The sequence below is a fragment of the Hermetia illucens genome, chromosome 4 (genome assembly GCF_905115235.1).
Source record: "Hermetia illucens chromosome 4, iHerIll2.2.curated.20191125, whole genome shotgun sequence".
NCBI classification, from domain to species: domain Eukaryota; kingdom Metazoa; phylum Arthropoda; class Insecta; order Diptera; family Stratiomyidae; genus Hermetia; species Hermetia illucens.
Genome location: NC_051852.1, coordinates 116709996 through 116731710, shown reverse-complemented (window position 1 = coordinate 116731710; position 21715 = coordinate 116709996). Strand labels below are relative to the sequence as shown.

The 21715-nt window shown below is 39.1% G+C and overlaps 1 protein-coding gene across 2 annotated transcripts in view; it reads left to right on the top strand.

Annotated features, from left to right (window-relative positions):
• Nucleotides 1–21715, top strand: part of LOC119655539 (protein 5NUC-like) — a 30605-nt gene that overhangs the window by 5842 nt on the left and 3048 nt on the right. For both annotated transcript variants that reach the window (XM_038061454.1, XM_038061453.1), the window contains 2 exons: nucleotides 15356–15613; nucleotides 15676–15829. In XM_038061454.1, coding sequence (XP_037917382.1) covers nucleotides 15381–15613; nucleotides 15676–15829 — 387 coding nt within the window. In that variant the 5' untranslated portion in view covers nucleotides 15356–15380. The remainder of the gene's footprint in view (nucleotides 1–15355; nucleotides 15614–15675; nucleotides 15830–21715) is intronic.

Below are 21715 nucleotides of genomic sequence, written 5' to 3'. Positions count from 1 at the left end.
TCTCGGTGTTAAGATAATAACATTTACAGATTTTAGACAAGGTAGCGCAGTGTAATGCATCAGGCGACATCCAGTTCGGTGCCATCATCGACACAAAGTACGCCTCCAAGATATGCAAATTGGTCAACCCTTCAAAGCTCTACCTATTAATGGAGGCAGGAAGAGCGCGATGACACGTCAGACTGAGAACCTTGGTTTGGGTGGTGCTTATCTTCAGTTTAACTTTACTTGTCTCTCTTTCCAAATCCATAGCCATTTGACCAAACCCAATAACATGGTGAAAGAGCAAAGAGATGTCATCAGCCTAGTCGGAGTATTTGACGAAAAATATCATCGTACATTTAATTCCTCCCCGTCCTCTGGACAGGACAGCATAAAGAACGTTACCGATAACTGGAAGATATAATATCGGTGACAAGGTGCAACCCTAGTGAATTTCACTTTGGATCTCATGTTCCTCCGAAATTTTGCCTCAATCCAGCATGTGGTAATTCGCGCCATCATAGGTCGCTCCGGAAATAATTATTTGTTTGTCCGAAATGGCCCTACTGCGTAGAGCACCCCTGATACACTCCCTGATCACGATGTCGGAAGCTTCCTCGGAATCGATGAAGAGCAAGGGAGGGAAGATCTAAACACCGTGTACAGTCCAAAATGATACGTTAAGTGTTGATGAGGTCAAAAAGATCCGAAGCGCAAACTAAATTGTTCACTGTCGATAAAATTTTCGAGATGTTCTTTCATGGGTTCCGCGATTCCGCCTTCAGCCAGATTTTATGACGTCCCTCCGGGGAGTGGCCCACGTTTTGAGCAACAAGATCAAGGTAATTGAGATTGGATTTTGAAATTTGAAAGTGTTTCAATGTTGATTGTATCGGGCCTGCCATGAAGTTGAAAGCTATATTTGTCTTAGCAGTATTTTGTAGATAATTTAAAGGAAACTATGCGTTAGTTTTTCAATCAAACTCTATGATAACAGATGGCTTTGGTCAAAGTTGATGTGGGTTCTATGCCTATAAAATATCCTATAACTAAAGTTACCTGTTGTTTGGAATAATGTTGAAACAGTCGAAGAAAAATTTGCTTAGTACCTGATGCGATATGGTCAGTGATACACACTATTCTACATTGATAGCATAACTTTTGATAGTTTCTGGATTTACAAGCCGTCTTAGCTTCATGAAGTACTGTTTGACCTAGCGCCATTGTTGAGTATACATTTTCGAAACCATATCATCATCACAAAAATAATAACATTTGTTGGCGCAACAGTACATTTTCGACCTCGGCCTTGAACCGTGTTATGACGAGAGACCGTGGTTGTACGCTAGAGGGCAATGTTGTCAGCACTGCACTCGTCCAGGATTATTACTTCGATTTGATTTTGTTATTCATTCACATCTGAGCGACTGATATTCGCCATCCAGTGTACTATATGATACGAATTCCTTAGCAGCCAATAAGATTTCAACTGAGACCTTCTATTGCATCAGCTTAGTACTCTAACCACTAAGCTATCTGGACAAAATGGGTGGAGGTACTACTTGTAGTATATTAGGAGATCAAGAAAATCATAAGAAGAATTTCCCTTTTTCACTGTTTACTATATATTTTTTTAACTAGACGTGGTTGATTTTTCCCGTACTCAGTGGACTAGAATCAATCAAAAATACATGTTTCGGTGAAAGTATAAAAATCGTGTAAACTAGTGTAATCAGCAATCCCCACATATGATATTACCATATATGTAGGTACCTTTGAGTAGTCTATGCGCATTTATATTTATATTATAGCAACCCACGACAGAAGCAAATATATTTGTAAAAAAATCAGAGGAGCGCTAAATAGATAAGGACGTAATTGGAATCAACAATTTTTTCCTAAGGCTGTGTATGCTAAGAGGTTTTCTGCCATACTCTCTCGCCTGGTATCAATTAGTTTAAAAGAAATGTCAACCCCGCTACTGTTTTTTTTTCGTCTTGATAATGAAAAGCAATATTAATTTTGATATAGTTTTGCAATATTGTTAAAAATCCAGAAGACTTGGATGAATGGGAATAATTTCGGATTTAATGGTCGGTGCTCCTAGTTTGATGATGACTTCAACGATAATACATGTACTAATCCATCAATATACAATTCATATTTTTCTAGAGAGAAAAAAATTGTTAATATGAGAAGTCAAGGTTGATGTCAGTCAAACTCTGCATTCTCAAGTTAAGAAATTTAATTGCTTATTATCACATTTTTTTGGCAGTTTTTACTTCATTCATTATATTGATTTATTGGCAAGATATAGAGCTCACAACTTGATGCCAGTTATCATTTTCATTCGCGTTCTAATCCCAACACTCGAGATTCAATTTGTTAATCAATGTATCAAAGTTCCATTATCGGTGAATTCGAGTGATATGTTCTCAAATTAATTACATATGACGAATCTGAATCTATTGCATGGGTAGGCGACAAACAACTAAGTCGCACATATCTGAAGCCGTGTCATCCTCAACGTAGATTACTTTGCATGATGTTTTAATTTGTGAATGAAATATATTGCGTGTATGCACATCATTGATATTTTGATGTTCTGAATGAAAAAGCTAGGGGTCAATAATTCAAGTGAATAGTTGAGACAATTGGTCACAAACAAATTTTGAAAACCTGTTTGGATGGGTGTAAGAAACATGATAAACGTGCCATCACTGTAACATCACCGCATTACTCAACATCACCACATTACCTAACATTACCGCATTACGACAATTATCACCTTTCGTAATTCAAGTGGCGGTAGCATTTGATGACGAGTTTTTATTATGATTGTCTGTTCTTTTGGCTAGCTTAGACCGGCATCGGCCTGGCTTTGAACTGGCTTTAGGTTAGAAAATAATTTCGCTCCATGAGAATGTGGAGATGTAGATTCTTGGCTTTAAGTAATTGATTTGTAATATTACCTTAGTAATTAATGTCAGCTGCTGATTGATGTGCGCATAGCGATTTCCTAGTGCAAATAGTTGGGGTAACTGTCCGACGGTCGGTTGTCAGCTTTGTGCGTGATAGACAAGCTTTCAATTATGACAAGTAAAGTAACACTCGTTCACGAAAATCATGATTTCCTGTTCACTGTATGTGAGAATATTGTACTAGTACTATCTATTCGGTCTGAGTATATAATAGTCCAATGGTGTTCACTGGGCAGCAATTAGCCGTTTCATATATTTTGGAAATGCAATGTACCCTTTCTGGATCCTTGAGCCTAACTTCATCTTAATTAAGCAATTATGTGATTTTCAGAAGACAGGCAACTTCAGTAGTGAATCAAATAATAAAAGTAAAAGGGGCTTCTAGCTTCTCGCTTATTCCACTGCTTCAAATTGTAGTTTTAGGCTTCTAAAAATTCAGTTTTTAATAGTCCGTGTTCACTCGTATTTTAAAATGATCTGAAAGATTCGTTCCAAATTTGGTATGTACATTGTGCATATAAAATACCAACCCCAACGGTGAGTTTTTTTTTATTTTGGGGATTAATTATTTACAAGGTGGCGGAGTTTTGGTGAAAAAAAAGGATTTTCACAGTAAATAAAATTTTAAAATGAAAAAAAATAATCTGAGACTGTTTCGAGTGGATTTATTAACACTTTGACTAATTTCAAATGGTTTTTTCTATCAAATAATGTTCAGCTGAGATACAGTTTGCACGGCAAATCGTCTTTTTTCAAAGGCACCGGGTTTCTTTGTGAATATTTCGTATCAAAATTTGATACAATATACCTAAAAGCATATATAATAATGTACAAAAAGTTTCAATGAATTTATTCAAAGCATTTTTCTATAAAAATTCGTAAAAAGGTGCATTACCGTCCCCCTCTCCCGCGTTAAGAAATAACACACTTCAAAGAATCTTTACTTTGTTATTGCAGACTAGTTGTTCAACAAAAGATGCAACTATCATAATTCTTTTACTCAAATGACAGAAACACTATTTTTCAAGGACAAACTATTCACTTCATTAGTGTGCTCTAATTTATTTTTTATTAAAATAATATGAATATCATATTTCGGGAACCATCTCTCCCTTCATCAGTGAGCTGTGTGCAGGGAGGGTGCACTGATGAAGTGTGTAATTGATTCCAAAGAAAAAGAGGGCACATTGATGAAGGGGACAATTGGTTCCCGAAATGCAGTGTTTGGTAATTCTCTTAACACTTGTATTTTCTGCTGAACCATTGGCTGGCACATTCCCTAATGTTTCCGTCAACGATTTGATGTTCGATGAGATTCAAGTCAGGGGTTTGTACAGAGCTTGAAGGACATTTACGTGTATGTCGGCTAGGCAACTCATCATCATTAGAACAAAAAGCTGCAGATTATTGTACCGCACAAAAATGCCACAAGAATGAGATGATCTCAAAGATCTCGAATAAACTGCAGTATTTGGCTGCAGTCAACATGGATAACTTCATCACGAGAAAAAAATAGATCGGAAGGTCATATATGCCTCCACATGTTTGACCACCGGCACTGGATATTTGACGTCTTAACGTTTTCCAAAAGGTCGAATATAACGAATCCCTTCTGTTGAAGAGAGCATAAGATCGCGAATTGCAACACTTAGTTTCCGATGTCAATGGCTTTCAAGTGGGTCGAAAAGCAATCGGTTTTGCATGCCTAGACACCTAACAATATAACGTAACATAAATAAGACATAAAAAAACTAACTTCATTGTCCACCGCAAAATTATTCTAGCCGCACCTGTCGTCACTCCCGGTTGAAGGTAAACACCAACAAAACCTAATTTCTCAATCTGAGGAATGATGGGACTCTTCCTTTTTGCATTAATGAGCAGATCATCAAAGGCGTCGAACAAATTGTATATCTAGGAATCGTTGTTTTTGCCGACAGCGGCACCAAATGAAATATATCTCGACACATTTACTGCGTCAAGTCGGCCTTCCCAGTTCTATAAAAAATCTGGAAATGTAATTGTCTAAACACTAACATCAAGTTGACACTGTTCCTCGCAATATTCTTTCGTATTTTCGTAAAAATTACGGAATAATTCGAGCTTGTTAATTTGACTAGAAAAAGCGTTAATTTCACTTGGATGGAGTAATTATTGATTTGAAAAGAGGTGAATATTTTGCTATATCCGGGAGTAGTAAGTAGTAGAAAGTTGTGTGTTACGGGCTATGTCATGCAATGGAGCTCACTATCTCAGCTTGATCAACGCGTGGCGTAGAACTATTGAGGAATACAAACTTCTCGGATAATTCTGGGGGCAGTTGAGGCAGATTGCCAGGAACCGAGGTGATACTACAGCTTTTTATTAATAGTGTATTTCTTACTGCTGCACTGGTATATCGCACACACATTTGACTGAAATACGGTGTTGAGTTGCCTTAGACTTTCTTACATATCATACCCTCGTGATTATTCTGCATTTGCAAACTTTCAATATATGTAATTCAGAAATTTTGTCTTTCATATTAGTCTGCTTCCTTTTCTCACGATCTTTTTGATTGATATCTCCTTATTCTAAGATCATATTTCTATGTTTAAGGTGCTTCCTTTTGAGTTGTCAAGCGAGTTTTTATTCGACATTTAAGGATGGTGCATTCGACTTAAGAATAATCGATTCAGTGAGGTGATTTAGAGTGCCTTCAGTTCTTTTGAATTAAGGTGCCTTTGGTACTTTTGACGCACTAGCAAGATGTCACCCCATCGCATCAAGATGTTACTCCACTTTACCTGAAGATGACCTATCATAATCACTGTGTGCAATTCGTTGGAATGTCACCTAACGTTTCGTACATTTTGATATTTTCTAGTGGTATATCCAAATATTTTGGTACATTTATTTTGATACAATGTAAATAAAAAATCGTAATTATAGCGGATTTTCGTACAATAACATAAGATAACAAAAATCACAACAGTAGCGAAAAAAGTTATGAATCTTATAAATTTCTGACCCCATTTAACTTTGATTCCTTTGCTTTATAAACTTTATTATTTAAGAGTATGGATCACGAAAGTTCAATATTTTGCCTAAATTAGTATAATAATAACAGTTAAGGCGAAAGAAAATATTTGGAAATAACTATTCATATCAACTTAGAGTTTGACTGGGGTATGATAGCGCAAAATTTATACTTTCTCGTCATAACAATGAATGATGGCAAAATGTATTTATAGATCTCATAAATGCATTATGCGATTTTCATGGTATGAGCATGATATTATTTTGTGATAATGGAAAATATTTTAGGAGTTCATTCGTCATTTTCATACAAATAATACTGCAGTAAATTGCATCATTTTTCAATGTCGTATCAGTCAGATTTATTATAAAATGTATTTAATGTTTAATGAATACTTTATAGTAAAATCGACGAATTGTATAAACTGGAGGAGGTTGGTTAGGGCAGACAACCCTATATGGAAAACAACTTATTGCGAAACCACAAAACGAGCTTCGGACTGGAAAGGTATTACAACGACGAAGCCGGCAACGAAAATGGGTTTTACGCATTTTCTTATGGATAGTTACAGACAAGCCGGAACGCCTGGTTTAAAGATGAAAGTAAGTTAGCAACGGAATGGAAGAATACTGCATACCTGACAATGCTGCACCCTTAAGGAACGCGCACAGGGGCCTTTCAAGAATTCTGTCGCGTGGAGACGCGACATTTCGGGTAGAAAACGGTTGCGGAGAGAACCAACAAGTTTATGCGCTCTAGAAGTACAAAGAGCAACCACAACAGGCGCGCAAATTTTATCAACATGACGAAGATCAATATATTTCGAAAGAGGGAAATATGATTCCCCCCGTATAGGCCTATTGAAGCAATGGGTTGATTACTGCGATTATCAACTCGGCAACAAAAATATTGGCGAGTTGGAGGTCCCCACCAACTGAAGGCGATGGAAAAATACTACCACCACCAAGTAGTCCACGTAATTCATTGACTTAAAAACCATAAGTCGCCAGGAGCCGATAGAATTACAGCCCATCGGTTAGATATGGAGGCGACTAACTACACCAAGCAGTTCATCAACTGATGCTCATGGTGTCGGACAGTGACTGGCAGCGAAGCATTATCTGTCCCATGCATAAAAGGGGGGATATCCAGCAGTGCAGCTGAGTACCATCTATAAGATATTCTCCCCTAATTTGTTAGGTCGGATAGCCCCATACGCCCAGAAAATCGTCGGCCCATACCAAAGAGGTTTCACTCTACGGAAAACAGCAACAGATCAGATTTTCTCTCTGCTGCAAGCGATGGAAAACTTTTGGAATATGGCCATCAGTCGCACCGTCTTTTCATCAACTTGAAAGCCGCCTTTGATAGCACAGCCATGGTAAAACTGTACACTGCCATGAGAGAATTCGGTATTCCGATGAAATTGATAAGACTGACTAGGCTGACCCTGATCAATGTGCGAGGCCAGATTAAAGAACCAGGACCACTAACGAGAGTATTCAACATCAGCATGCGTCCTCTTTAACCTGGTCCTGGAGAACGTGATTCGCGATTCTGATGTCAACGCAAGAGGCACCATCCTCTTCGAGTCCACCCAACTACTGGCCTACGCTGACGATATTCACATTATGGGAAGAACAACTCGAGATTTACAGTCTATCTTCATCTAGATGGAGCAGCTTGCGTGAGATCTCGGGCTGCACATTAATGAAGGCAAGACGAAGTACATGGTGACAACGTCAGGACCGAAAAACAAAGAACCAATAACATTAAATGGCATTGGTCGAATGAGAACAATAAAGATAGGAGACTACAACTTTGAGACCGTTGATAATTTCTCCTATCTGGAGTGGAAAATCACATAACAGCTACAACGGTGAAATCCGTGCACGGTTGTAGACTGGCAATAGAGCTTATTTCAGCTTGCACAAACTACTCCGCTCGAAACGTCTCACCGTAGGGTGACGGTTCTTATTGCACAAAACAATGATGTATTTCTCGGAGACGGATTCTTAGCAAGAAAAATTGCCTGAGGTGAAACTATGGCGTAGTCCAGGACGACAGGCAACTTTTAGGGATATCGAATTGGTGAACCTCGGCGCAAAACTGAGATGTATGGGGTTCCTTTTAGATATTTCAGTTTAATGGTAAGGGGGGGGGGCGAAATTCTGGCCTTTGTTAGATCCACTGTACTATCCCCGTAAATCGAATATTCAATGGCTTTTTAAGGGACAACAAAAATGCCGCTCTTATAACCCCGGGTTCTTTTAAAAGGATCTTCGCCTCCCGGCAGTAGTTCAAATTTCCCCAGTCTATCAGCTTCTTAATTCCCAGCGATGTTTGAGTGTCATAGCATCCATATCAGGAATATATTGTTTAGTTGGACAAGTTTCAGCAGCAAGTGGTGGCAACCACATAGCCACTGGTCTGATATGCTGTTGCGGTTTACTGCTGATAACGCTGCCCGCATCTTCCTCTGCGATCTGAGTAATTGGCTGTTTTCCGTTTCATTTCCAAATGAATGGGCGGCAGATTTAGAATAGGAGTGTCACGGTCGACATAGTACTGTCAGTACTATTTAGGTAACGGAGCCTTTGTATCGGCGCTATCTAATTCCTATTGTTAGCAAAGTTCAGTCTTTTTAGGTTGTATTATGGATGTATACATCCAATGACTCCGTGGCCTTAAAAGTCTCCAGGTCTTATCTATCGTAATCCTACAGCAACAGAGCAATTTGCAGGATTTTTGATATTGTTCCTGGATATGTAACTTTCACATTAACTAAGAGTCGAAGTGTGCTTCTGAATACTTGACTGTTTATACCAGCTGCGTAGCGTACAGCTGTCTCACCTGACGTTCATAGTGAAAGTAACTAGTCCAGTCTTCCTAGCGTTCACCATGAAGTCGTTGCGGAAGCAGCAACTGAGGATTTAATGTAGAGTTGTATTCAAGCGGTCATGTACTGTGTCTGCAACCCTCCCGGTAATTATTACGGCTGCATCGTCCGCAAATGCGCTCGTGAAGACCTTTGCATCCCCTAGGAGCCCTGGCAAGGTTTACATTACTAGGAGGCATAAATGAGCAGGGAAAAGCACTCCCTGTTGGCGGTCTATAAGACAACCTGCCTCAATGGACTTCTGGTTGACCAGTATGTGGATTTTTCTCCACTCCAGCATGTGAACAATCCAACTGATTAACAGCGCATTGATTCCATGCTCTCTTACTGCGAATGAGGCATAATTGAAGGCACCATGAATGCGCCTAAAGCGTATTCTTGTTTGGACATCGCCTTCTCATTTTTTTCTGTGAGCTCATGGAGTGCTGCGTCCGTGGATTTGCCTTCACGGTAAGGGTACCGCCAATAGTGAAGTGGCCCTTTAGGAGTGTACGTATTCCTTATGAACCGATCTACTAGCCTTTCCATTCCCTTTAGGAGAAAGGATGTTTCACTAATCGGTCGGAAGCTTTTTGCGTCCTACTTTGGGGATAAATATCACCTTCACATCACTCTAGTTAATTGAAATATAACCTTATGCTTGGCATGCACGATATATATTCCGAATATGTAGACCCAGGGTACCCATTTCCTCTGTTACTAGCACAGGATTGATGCCACCATCAAACTTGTAACTATGGAACCAATTAAATGCGAATTTTACTAGCTACAGTAATACTATATTACATGCCAGATTCCACTCCCTGGGTTAAGGGCTCTATCCATCTGCTGGTCCCGAAATGAGATTTTAGGTGTTTACTGGGAATTGCACTTCAATATTATTCTGTGTACTTCCCACTCCGTAAAGATAGATAACCCACCTTCTGGCTACGTTCTTTGAAGAGGACCTGTTTCAGCTTTGAGGTTACCTCAAGAGAATCGGTCTCTTCGCAAAACCGTCTCCATGATGATCGTTTACCCGATTTTATGCTGTTTTTATAACTTTCTCTACCTCTTTATATCCAAACTTTCTCCGCCTCTATATTCCAAACAGCGGCTGAATCAGACTTCGGAGCACGATTGAGGAGCATCCTTGTGTTCTCCTCGGTTTTGCCGAATCCGAGTTCCACCACAGTGTTTTATCTTTCTTCGGAGTCTAGAGCGGATAGTTTTCATTGAAAGCTTTTCACATACTAGGTGTGATCATCTTTGTTGTCTTTTTAATTCCAGCATTGGATTTGATGCGTCTTGAAGGGATTGTAACTCGGGCACTCAGTTTTATTTTATACGTCTCCCAATCTGCCTTCCGGGGATTTTGAAAGGAAGTGACTGGAGGTGGATCTATGCTCGTTACGAAATCAATGTGCCTGTGGTCCGAGAGTGCGATATCATGTGATACTCTCCCCTATGCGAAAAGGGCCACAATGTCAAAGAATGTCACCGGATGTCGATGATCTCTAGCCTGACCACGTTGAAGAAAGTGGGCTCGTAACTCAAATTGAGAATCTGCAGATCGATTCCTACTAGGTATTCTAATAGTCTCGATCCTCTTGCGCTGTTATTGGAACTTGTTCAGTATATGTGGCCGCCATTGGTATCGCATCCTGCTATTACCCGCATGCCTTTAGTACTCCCGTAATTGGATAGCTCTTATGAATGTTCTACTGGGAGCTTCTTCAGCGTCATTTGGGGAATAGGCAGAGCTCCACAGAATCTCCTTATCGCCCTGTTAACTTTTTGGGGTTGGTTTATCCATTGTGGTGTTGCCATCACTAAAGTCGTTAACCAAATTAGCTCGGGGGTTATTTTTAGACCACAGTGGAAGAATGGGGCCTGTCACTTCTATAGGTGTACAATAGGTCGGCATGTGCAGAGTGTGAGCGCCTGGCTACCCCACCAACAACCCACGGTTCTTGTATGCACTATATAAATGTCTTAAAGCTATTAATCAGACGATTGGTAAGCGCAGCGACCACTTTACAATGCTATAAATTTATTTGAGCAATATGGCACTTTATCTACACTGGAGATGGAGATGGCGAGGACTGCACTTCCCCTTCAATGGTTTTAGGAGCCGACAGTTGTAACATCATATCAAGGATTTGCCCACCAAGCCCTCTTTGCTGGTTTTTGTGTCGTTCGTCCGAGGAACGTTGCCCCGGAGTCGGTTTGCTGTCCGAGAACAGATGCTTATCCGTAGACGAGACTTTAGCTCAGTAGGTGGCGTCGTTTGGAGCCCGGGGTCAGGGGTGCTGAAAGCAGGACTCTGTACAAATCAGATTAGTTCCCACTTGAGTAAGTGGAGAATCTGAGTATAAACTCACCTTTGGCAACCACATCTTAACCTTTGTGACCTTTCAGTCCTCGGTAGACTAGTCATAACTTGGCTTGGGATTTTGATTACCATTTGACTTCGGGTGTAACCTCTGGATCATCTAGGAAACTAGAGGTTCAATTTCTAAGAGATTAGATAGTGTCTGCTATTTGTAGTCCAGCCTAAAATTGATAAACCAGTAGCTTCCTCCGAACTACAATTTTTATTTTTCAGTATATATCTATTCGGGAGCAACTTACTTCCTACACTGAAAAATAAAAATTGTAGCTCGGAGGAAGCTACTGGTGTATCAATTTTAGGCTAAACTACAAATAGCAGACAATATCTAATCTGTTAGATATTGAAACTCTGGTTTCCTAGAGGATCTTCCTTACTGTATGTAATCGTCGAGAGAGCTGGACTTCCTTACCAAGGCAGGCCTAGACTGGGTACGGGTTGTTGCGCCCTTGATGAGATGATGATACTTTCGAAATATGTAAAGAAACAAAATTGATTTCTTAAAATCGTCATACTGTACTTCTACCATAATTACTACCAGAAAGGAGCTTTTCCATTTTTTTCAAAATAAGCAAAGGTTTCTTTCTTCAGTAGACAATCAAATAAAACTATGTAACTAATTTGACTGAAATTTTGAGAGTTATCTGGAGAGAAACAACATTTATTAAAAACTAGCTGACCCGACAGACTTCATACTGCCTCAGTCGATAAATAAAAGACCTAAACTTTTGCATAAAATAATTTTAAAACCAACCGTATTTAATAAAAAAGCATATTGTGAAGCATTCCGTCTGCGGATTCGATCAATTTCATTATGTCGTGATTGTTGTTGTATTTGACGTGCACGAACTCGTTGCATTCTAAGCCTATCTACTTCATTATCGCTCACTAAATAACGCAATTCTGACATAGCAATACGACTATTTTCTTGATCTGTCTCTTTCTGGTCATCAGTGCGGTTAGCACGTGAGGTAGCTCTTCGCACATTGGATTGACTGCGACGACCTAAGTCTTCTTCTCGGCATCGTAAATTGTAAATAATCAAAGTGAGAAAATTTTTCGAGTGTTACAATCACAAAATATCAAAAAAGCACATTACCTGGAATGTCACTATCACTAAGCATCGCCAAAGTAAAGAAAGTTCTCGCGCACTCATAGATATCGTGACGCAATATCGTAATACTGGATTGACATATTAGTTGGTTGTCAAATCTAATGTCAAATATTATCGTTGCGTTCAGAAATTTAATTTGTAACAAAACTTAATATCTAGTCTAGGTCTAGGTAGTCTAATTTGGTCTTGAAATATTTATGGAAATTCAGAGAAGGTTTAAACGGTGAGAAACAAAAATACTAAAAACAGAAATTCTATTTTCCAATACAACATGCTCTGAGCTGTGAAACATTTGATGTCTTTTGTTTTTTTAGAAATAAAAGATTGTCACTTGGTTGTCAAATATTTCTAGTTGCGTTAAATAGCTGTAATATGACGTCCGATGAACACAGTGAGTGATTGAACTTTATTGAATATCAGTAAAGTTAAATTGACTCTAAATTTTATTTAGAAAAAAACGTTTATATGGGAAGAAGAAAAGTGCTGGTTTTAGGGTTTTACCGGCAATTATTCGAATTTTTCTCACCTTTTAAACCTTCCCTAGACCTTCGCGGACATTTCAAAACCAAGATAAGATAAATCCGTTCAGCCGTTCTCGAGTTTTAGCGAGATTAACGAACAGCAATTGATTTTTATATATAAGATAAACCCTTCATCATGACATGACCGCCTTCCGAGTACTTATCTAATGCCCTTCGTATCAAAGATCTCATTGTTGAGATTAATATACACTAGTTAGAAAAAGTTAGTGTACATATGAATCTCGTAATGAAAAAAAAAATAGAGAAAACTAGTATTAAGAAAAGTAAACTTATATTGTAATCATTAAATGGAATCCATTCGTTAACATAAATAATTTAGAAGCATTAAAGGAAAAATAAATGATACATAAATAATAATATAATAGAGCGCTTGAAAAATTTACGCACAAAAAGAAAGAATAATTAAAACTGCGATTATTTTCGTAGTTGTCAATAATTAATGACTAGTTGGTTATCCTTTGTATTTGATAACTTCCTCTAAGCGGGTAGGAAAGAAATTTATCAACTTTGTTGTGATCAATGCTCAATAGGATTGAGATCTGGACAATGTAGGGGCGTATGACGCGGAACATTATACAATATAACAGCTTCCACCATGTGTTTAAGGTGGTTGTCCTGTCCATAAATAAGTAAACAAATTCTTTAAGGTCCACCATTGCCACCAATATTTTGCAACATCTTTGTGACTTAGTAAGGACAGCACGTACTTTATGAATATTTTTGGAGGAAAAAAAGACCAAATATCTAAAATGAAATCCTTTCATGTGACTAAATTTTAACGGCCTCTGACACTTGTTTTTGTTTTTTTGTTACGCCCATCCATTTTCGATGGGCCATAAATTTTGCTTAGATGTTGCCTCCCCAAAATTATGAAGTTCATCTCAGATATCTATTTTAAAACAACATCGGCCATGTGAATTGGTGCGTTATCCAGTTGCAGTATAAAATCTACACGGATTAGAGGCGTCCCCTTCGGCGCTATGGTATTTTTCATCACATTAAGATAAACTTCAGAATTTACCTTGCTTTCCAGTATCACTATCAAGTCCTTATCATCAGACTTAAAGGTTGGTGTTGTACATTTAAAGGCCAACGCTTCATCGTGTTTGCATCAAACTTATATCTGGCCACCTCTATACTTTATGTGAATTATCGATTCGTCCTTCCAAAGTTTCTTATGCCAAAAGATTTCCGATTTTATGACATTATCTGCATAGAACTTTATTTTCTGTTGCAAGTTTACTTATTTTATTTATAGAGTTTTTCGCATAACTTGACTATGTTTTCCGTCTTCATAGGCCCTTCTGTAAATAGTTGATAAAGATGGTACTGTTTTCCCTTCTGGTATAAGTTTATTTAACATTTTTGGAGTAGAAAGCAGGGGATCCGTTGCTGAGATGCTTTTATTTCTTATGTCAATCCTTTTTGTTGCAATTTTTGGTTATCCTTTAGAATATTTACGCTCGAAGGATCCATACTTCTTCTAAAGTGATCGTCAATAGTTGACAATAATTATCTATTAACAATAGAGGCGTGTGTTTTTCCTGAACTCCATGTAGCCTACCGAAAATATATTCAATTATCCGACACAGACTCTTTATTCTACAGAAGCAATAATATGTACACAAATTCATTATGCTACCAACAGTTGTTATCGAGTTCGACTATAGCATCAACTAGTAATCACATACATACATATAAATGAAAATTTCCTTGAAATAGGGCAATCAATGTCCGGAACAAATTGACAAATTGAGTATATGGTATATGATTACTTTGTTGATGTTATCAAAGCCTCGCGGGAAATTGTCTCACACACCATCACAGCGAAGAATGAATTCCCATCTGAAGTTTACATTCAAACTTCTTAGAAAATCGTTACAAAATCACAATGATAGTATCACTATATGAAATTGTCGCTCCCAGACATTGTGAAAATTGCTTTTCTAGGAGGTCTTAACAGCTTTTGCACAGTAGCCTCCAGTAAGCCAACTGTAAAGTGTAAAGTGATTAGGAGAACAAGGTCAGTCTTGATAACCAACTTTTTCACAAATTTATTTTCTAATAGTTGTTAGATAACGAACGTAAACAGTTTTCAAGCATATGACATTCTCGTATGTACACATATTGTGTAATGGCATTGCACTAATATTTTAAGGGGATGTTCTGATTTGATAGAGTAATCTCGCATTTAGTTTGATGCGGTGTAGAATGTATCTGCATCTAATTATCAACGTGAGGCCTTTAGAAAATGAAACTCAAAGCATCTCAAAGCATTAACAAGGACTTGCCGATGTTCGAAAAATTATTCTGTGGCGGATTTCAAATAATAGAGTAAATTTTATTCATCCATAATAATAAGCTTTTAAGCTTATTCCAATAGCTCTTCGAGTTATCGTTACATTTTTGAACTCTTTAAGTATCATGATCATTATTTTATATTGTAGATTCAACACGACCTACTAATTGATTATGACTGCATTCCCCACATCAATAACTTTAATATGGGCTATTTTACTTACCACCCTGCAAACCGTTCAACCTAGGATAATACCGGACACAAATGGAGGATTTGAATTTATAATTCTTCACAATAATGACATGCATGCCAGGTTTGACCAAACGGGTCGAAATAGCGTATCTTGCTCACCGAAAGATATGCAGAAAGGTCGATGCTATGGAGGATTCGCGAGAACAGCGAATGTGTAAGTTAACTGTTGCCAGAATGTTGTGCAGAAATGCTTATACAAGAAGTGCTGTATCGCAGGATAAGACGATATCGTGAACAGGCTAAACAACCTGGAGGAACACCGGTTTTGTACTTGAATGCTGGGGATACGTACAGTGGGACATCGTGGTTCGCAATCTTCAAAGACAAAATTACCTCAATTCTTCTTAATGCATTGGAACCGGATGCGATAGTAAGTATGAGTTTTTATTTAACAATATAGTAAATTTCTCGATTGTTCAAGTCGTAATTAAATTGCTTCTCTTCTTTGAATGTGACTAAAATCCTCATAATCTTCATTAGTTGAAAAATAGTTATCATTCCGCTGCTTGTAGTTCTATGTAGTAGACTATGTAGTTTCACCAACTACAATATATTTTTATAATTTGTGGATACGTATTTCGAGAGCTACTTACTCTCTTCCTCAGTATTTTAACTAGCTCTCCAAATATCTACAAATTATAAAAATATTCTGTAGTAGGAGAAGCTACCTAGTTTTATTTTACCTCATTAGTTAGTTAATTACTAATTTATCTTTATAGTAGATTATGCTCTTACCTATGTAGCTAGAGCATTTAGCAGTGGGTTTCAATGGTATATGTTTTTGAGAATTTTTTGTGAAATGTCTTGATATCTATTTAATTACAAAAAAGGGCTCTAATTTTAAAGAATGTATGGTTACATTGTTAATTCTGAAGCAAATTTCCTATAGTTCCTTCTCCTTCTTCGCAACGTTTCAGCCCGTTTCGGGTCCTCGCTTTTTGTTGCTGTCTGAGTTAATGTTCATGTACCGCTGTTACTATTTACCTCTTCTAAAAGAATTGTCGAAGTTCTGGAGTCACGAGAAGTATAGCATCTATTGTTTGTATACCAAATCACCCCTGCTGAATCCTTGTCTATACAGAGCCTAGTCTTAGCTTGAAAATCATTTTTGAGTGTGCTCTTTACTTCGTTACAAAATTATTGCAAATGTTCCATTGAGACTACTCAAAATGTTCCTGTTCATCATCTCGTCTCTCAGGATATCAATCGGCATTATTCCCGAGTTAACGAACGCTCCATCATCTGAGACGGTCGTGAAGGCAGAACATACCCCTAAGGCTGTTCTTTTGTAGACTGCACTCAGTTTATGTGCATTGCCTAAAACATACAGCGCTTTTCCTCAAACTGGGACTACATACAGCAATTCGCCATCCTGCTGTGAGCAGCCTGCAAGTATGCCGTGGCTCTCCCACGTTCGGCATCATCCTAGAGCCTTACTCATAGTTTATGCTTTTTCGCAAGTATGCTCTATGTGCTGCTTAAAATTGAGTTTTTCATCTATCCTCACTCCCAAGTATTTGATGGTCGGCTTGGAGGTGATTATACGATTCCCAGTTCTAATTCAGGCGCAACTTTTCTTGCGGCACTTAGTGATGAGGACGACCTCCATTTTTTCCTCCAAGAGTGCCAGTCCAGCACTCTCTAACCACTTGATGTTCCACAGTAGTGGACCTCTCATTTGACTATTTTGATGGCATCAATCTGGCTTTACCGAACCCATACTACCGACCTGAAAAGTCTCTTTGGCTCTCGACGACCGGAAGTAATTTAATATAGATTATCCACTCCAACATTTTCCTCATAGTGTCTACAAGACATATGGGTCCATAGGAGAACGGTTCCTCTGGAGGTTTGCCAATCTTAGGCAGCAGTACCAGCTTCTGCCGATTCCATAATGCTGGAAAGATACCCTCGGACATGCACCCTGCGAACAATTCCGCGAACTAATCCGGTCTACATTAGACGGCAAGCTGGGTGGCCATATTCGGTATGCCATCCAGACTGGGGGTCATGCTGTTATCTATTCTATTGCAGATATCCAGAAGCTCGCCCTTGGTGACTGGTGGAATCAGCGTCATATTGGCGGCTGGAAGTAGTTATAATAGGTCAAACGTGTCGCTTATGTGCAAATTCAAAACTTTGAATGACAGTATCACTTGAAAGTGGATGTTCTCACATAATATAATTTCTCTTTACAAGTTTTCTTTCATAAGTGGGGTCGGTTCGTTGTGATTGGTTCCACCATTTGCTTTTACCAAATGCCTGATAAGTATGCAATCGCGAGGCTTTTAAATCCCCAGCGTATTAAGTCATTGTTGTGTCGGCCTGCCTTTTGGTTGCTTACCATTGACTTCGATGTTTACACCAATTTTGGCAAGTGAATTGTCGTTGGCGCGAATCACGTGACAATAGCATCGAAGATGCCTCTCTCGCAGTTTTTCCACGATCGGGGCAACCTCATATCAGTCACGGATATCCTCATTTCGAATGTGATCAAAACGTGTCACGCTACTACCGCAACGCAAAATCTTCGCCTCAATTACCGCAAGACACCGTTCATTGTCTTTTATAGTCCACCAACACTCAGAACCATAAAGAGCGACAGGACGGACGACATGACGGTAAATTTTAGATTTGGGACGTTTGTTGATACGTCGATCACAAAGAAAATTAGTTGTGGAACGCCTTAATCCAGGTTGGACTAATGCATGAAATAATTTCATAACACAGTTCTCCACTGGGTGACAGCGTTGACCCGAGGTATTTAAATCGCTAAGTTTTGGGAAGATCATTGCCGCTGACAGTGATTGTGCCTGTTTCATGGGGATCGGTCGTCAAAAATTCAGTTTTATTCTGATTCAATATGAGACCGTGTTGCATGGGGTGATCATTCCATTTTTGGACAAGTTGTTCGTTTTTGGTATTAGACGCTAGGCATCTGTATAAAGCAGTGTATAGGGCGCTGGACGCTGGATATCCCATGTGACGGTGTCCATAACAAGAATAAAGAGGAGTGGCAAGAGGGCGTTACCTTGATCAACACCAACAGAGACACGAAGCGCACGAGTTCTTCTGGCACTAAGTGTTATCGTAGAGCATACTAGATAAGTTCGTGTGGGACACGGTCAAATGCTTTCTCTAAATCCAGAAATGCAATGTAATGGTTTTCCATGAGTAACAACACAGCGTGTGTTGCGTTAGTAGTTTCACAATTGTTGACAAATCCGGTTTGATTCACGATTATTTCGAGGATTTCGCGGGTTGTTAAGAATGCGTTCAAAAATCTTCAAGGTATGGGAGAGTAACCATATGTGGTACTTGCTTGTCAGTCAAATGGTGTTCTTCCTTCCTGAACAACCCGAATAAAGAATTCACTGAGCCACAGTATTGGTTCCCAGCTCTCCCTTTTTCTGCAGAGATCAGATGCGATGTCGTCACGTCCTATTGCTTTCTCCGATTTCAATCGTTTTATTGCTTCCTCGACTTCGGTTGCACTGACAGTTACGTCATCGGGTTTTACGTGGGTACCTGTCTCGTGCACTTAATCCCACGCTTTTCTTAAGAGACGAATTGATTTTGTAACCACAATCAGAGCCGCGCCGCAGCAAGCTACGACGGTACCAGTCTATACTGGTCTATACTGGCGGATGCAAGACTACGGATGCACGACACCCGTGTTGAAAGGCAACAGTACGCTGAGAACCGAAGGTCTCTGTTCGCTTGAACGCAACCACAACCCCCAGGAAGCTCCCATTAAGGGGCCAACCGCAAAACAACCGAGCGGAACGCACATACAACAGGAGTTCACTTGAAGTATGTGAATTCAGGGGATATACCGGTTCCCATGGTACCAGTATAACCCTGATAAGGTTCCATGACTATTGCCACTTCAGATGAGTTGCCGTGCAGCCTTCTGCATCACGGCCGGCAAGCAAATGCAATACCGTTGCGCTGACAGGTGGAATTGCTTGAAATGTCGACAATGATTGTGGTAGTGGAGGATGAATAAATTCTCCGGTTGAAATGTGCTCGAAATATTCTCGCCATCTATCCGCCCCGGTTCGACGATCAGTGAGCAAAGTACCGTTCTTGTCATTAACGCAACAGAAGTCTTGGATATCTTGTTTGCGTTCCTGTCGGCTTTTGGCAAGTCGATATAAATCTCTCTCACCATCCCGGGTATCCAGTCTATGGTAAAAATTTTTGTAATGGCCCGCTCGGGTGTCAGCGATTGCTTTCTTTGCTTCCCGATTGGCATTCTTATAAATTCACTGATTTGCCAGCGTTTGATCGTCGAGAAACTTATGGTAGAAGCGTTTCTTTCCACGGATCTTCATTTGAATATCATCATTCCAAAGCCAAATATCTCTTTTGATGTACCGCTTACCTGACTTGGGGATTTCGAGGGTAACATCGGCTGCTTTGTTGATCATGTCTTTAATTTGGTTTGACGATTCTTCCACATTCGTATTGGTTGGTAATCGTTTAAGTGAGATCATTTCATCTTTCTTCTCACGAAACCGCCACCATCTATTGCGGCCGAGTGCGTTCCTCACGCTGTTTTATTGGTGGCTTGATTCGTAGAACGGCAATCACCGGCCGATATTGAGGTGCGATGGTCTCATAGGAAACAGCTTTGCGATCAGTGACGGTGGTAAAATGTCGACGTCTTATGAGAATATAGTCGATTTGCGTTTTACAATTCCTACTATAAAATGTAGGAAGATGAGACAATCGTTTGATGAACCTTTATTCATAAGTACAAGGTTAAGGGTGTCCGGAAAATTCTACGCTCGCCACCCTCATTGAGCGCTTCAAACTACTTTCCCTCATGGCACCTGTTATCGTCTGGCTTTTTACCCACGTAATCATTAAGGTCGCCGGTAATGATGATATAGTCATCAGCAGGTACGCTTCAGGTCTTTTCATCGAGAAGTTGCGAGAAGGTATCTTTCTCGGCATCAGATCGACCTGTCCGTGGTGCGTGAAGAAGTGAATAGTGTAATCAACTGAGATAACGGTAAGCTTTATCAGCCGGTCATCAAATCGTCCGACTTCATTAATGCCATCACGGAAACCCTCTGAGATGGCAATACTAACACCGTATTGAGTGTCTGGGCTACCAAAATAGAGAAGGTTATAGTAATTTTTATCACGTTCGCGTTCTAAGTCGCAGCTTTTAGCCCCATTGGGTTTCTTGCATTGCGCAGATATCAATGCACCTTTTCCGAAGGGCTCTTGCGAGTTCCTCGGTCTTTCCAGTTAAGGTGCTAGCATTTAGCGTGCATATATTATGTGCTAGGTACTAATGGGACAAATATCCACTTAAATGATTTTATCAAAGAAATACACAAAGCCTTTCAAACTTGAAGCGTTCAACGTCCGGTTTCCTGACTTGTTCAAGATTTTGTGTGAAATGAAACCTAGTTAAAATCGATTTAATGTCTGCCTGTCTATAATACCTGATTTACTCGGAAACGGCTAAGGTTATTCTCACGAAATTTGGTGAGAATGTGCGGTCTGTGAATCCTTTTACATTCAATGAGTAAACTCATTTTGTGCTGCCTTTGAGGGAAGCTCCCCAAACATGTGCAAGGGGGTGCTGTTTTTTTCACAAAATATAATCTGTAGGATATCAAATGAAAGGGCTCAATTTCCAAAACTGATCTCATTTCTGATGCTTTGTGAAACATAGGGGAGTGAGAATACAAAATGTGTGACCTGAAAAGGGTAATAGAACTCGTTCTCATATTCAACCGAAAAATCTGGAAAAAAATTACGATGGTGCAACTGTACAAAATTGTGGCGTCAAAATACATCCCATTACGATATCTACCCAAATGAAGTTAATAATAGCATATTACCATATTTTTTGGGAATTTACCCGAAAATCCCCCTTTTATTTCATACTAGCAGTAGAATATTTGATACTATAATATTATAAGTAATGATATAATAAGCAATTTTGGAAAGTTTTAAAAAAATGCAGCCATAATTAATAAAATTATAGAAAGTCAAATTTGCGTATTATATTTCTCGGGAATTTATAGCACTTTAACTGGTGTATTACATCATCATATAAAGGGAACTCATATAAACTGTAGAAATGGACTTTGAAAATACGTATATTAAGGAATATTTCAAATTTTTACTTATGTACGATTGAGAAAACCTTTATATCCGAAGCGTCCAGCTTCCAGTCCTTTGACTTGTTTAAATATGATTCCACGTTTCTCCTTTTTCACATTTTGACTTT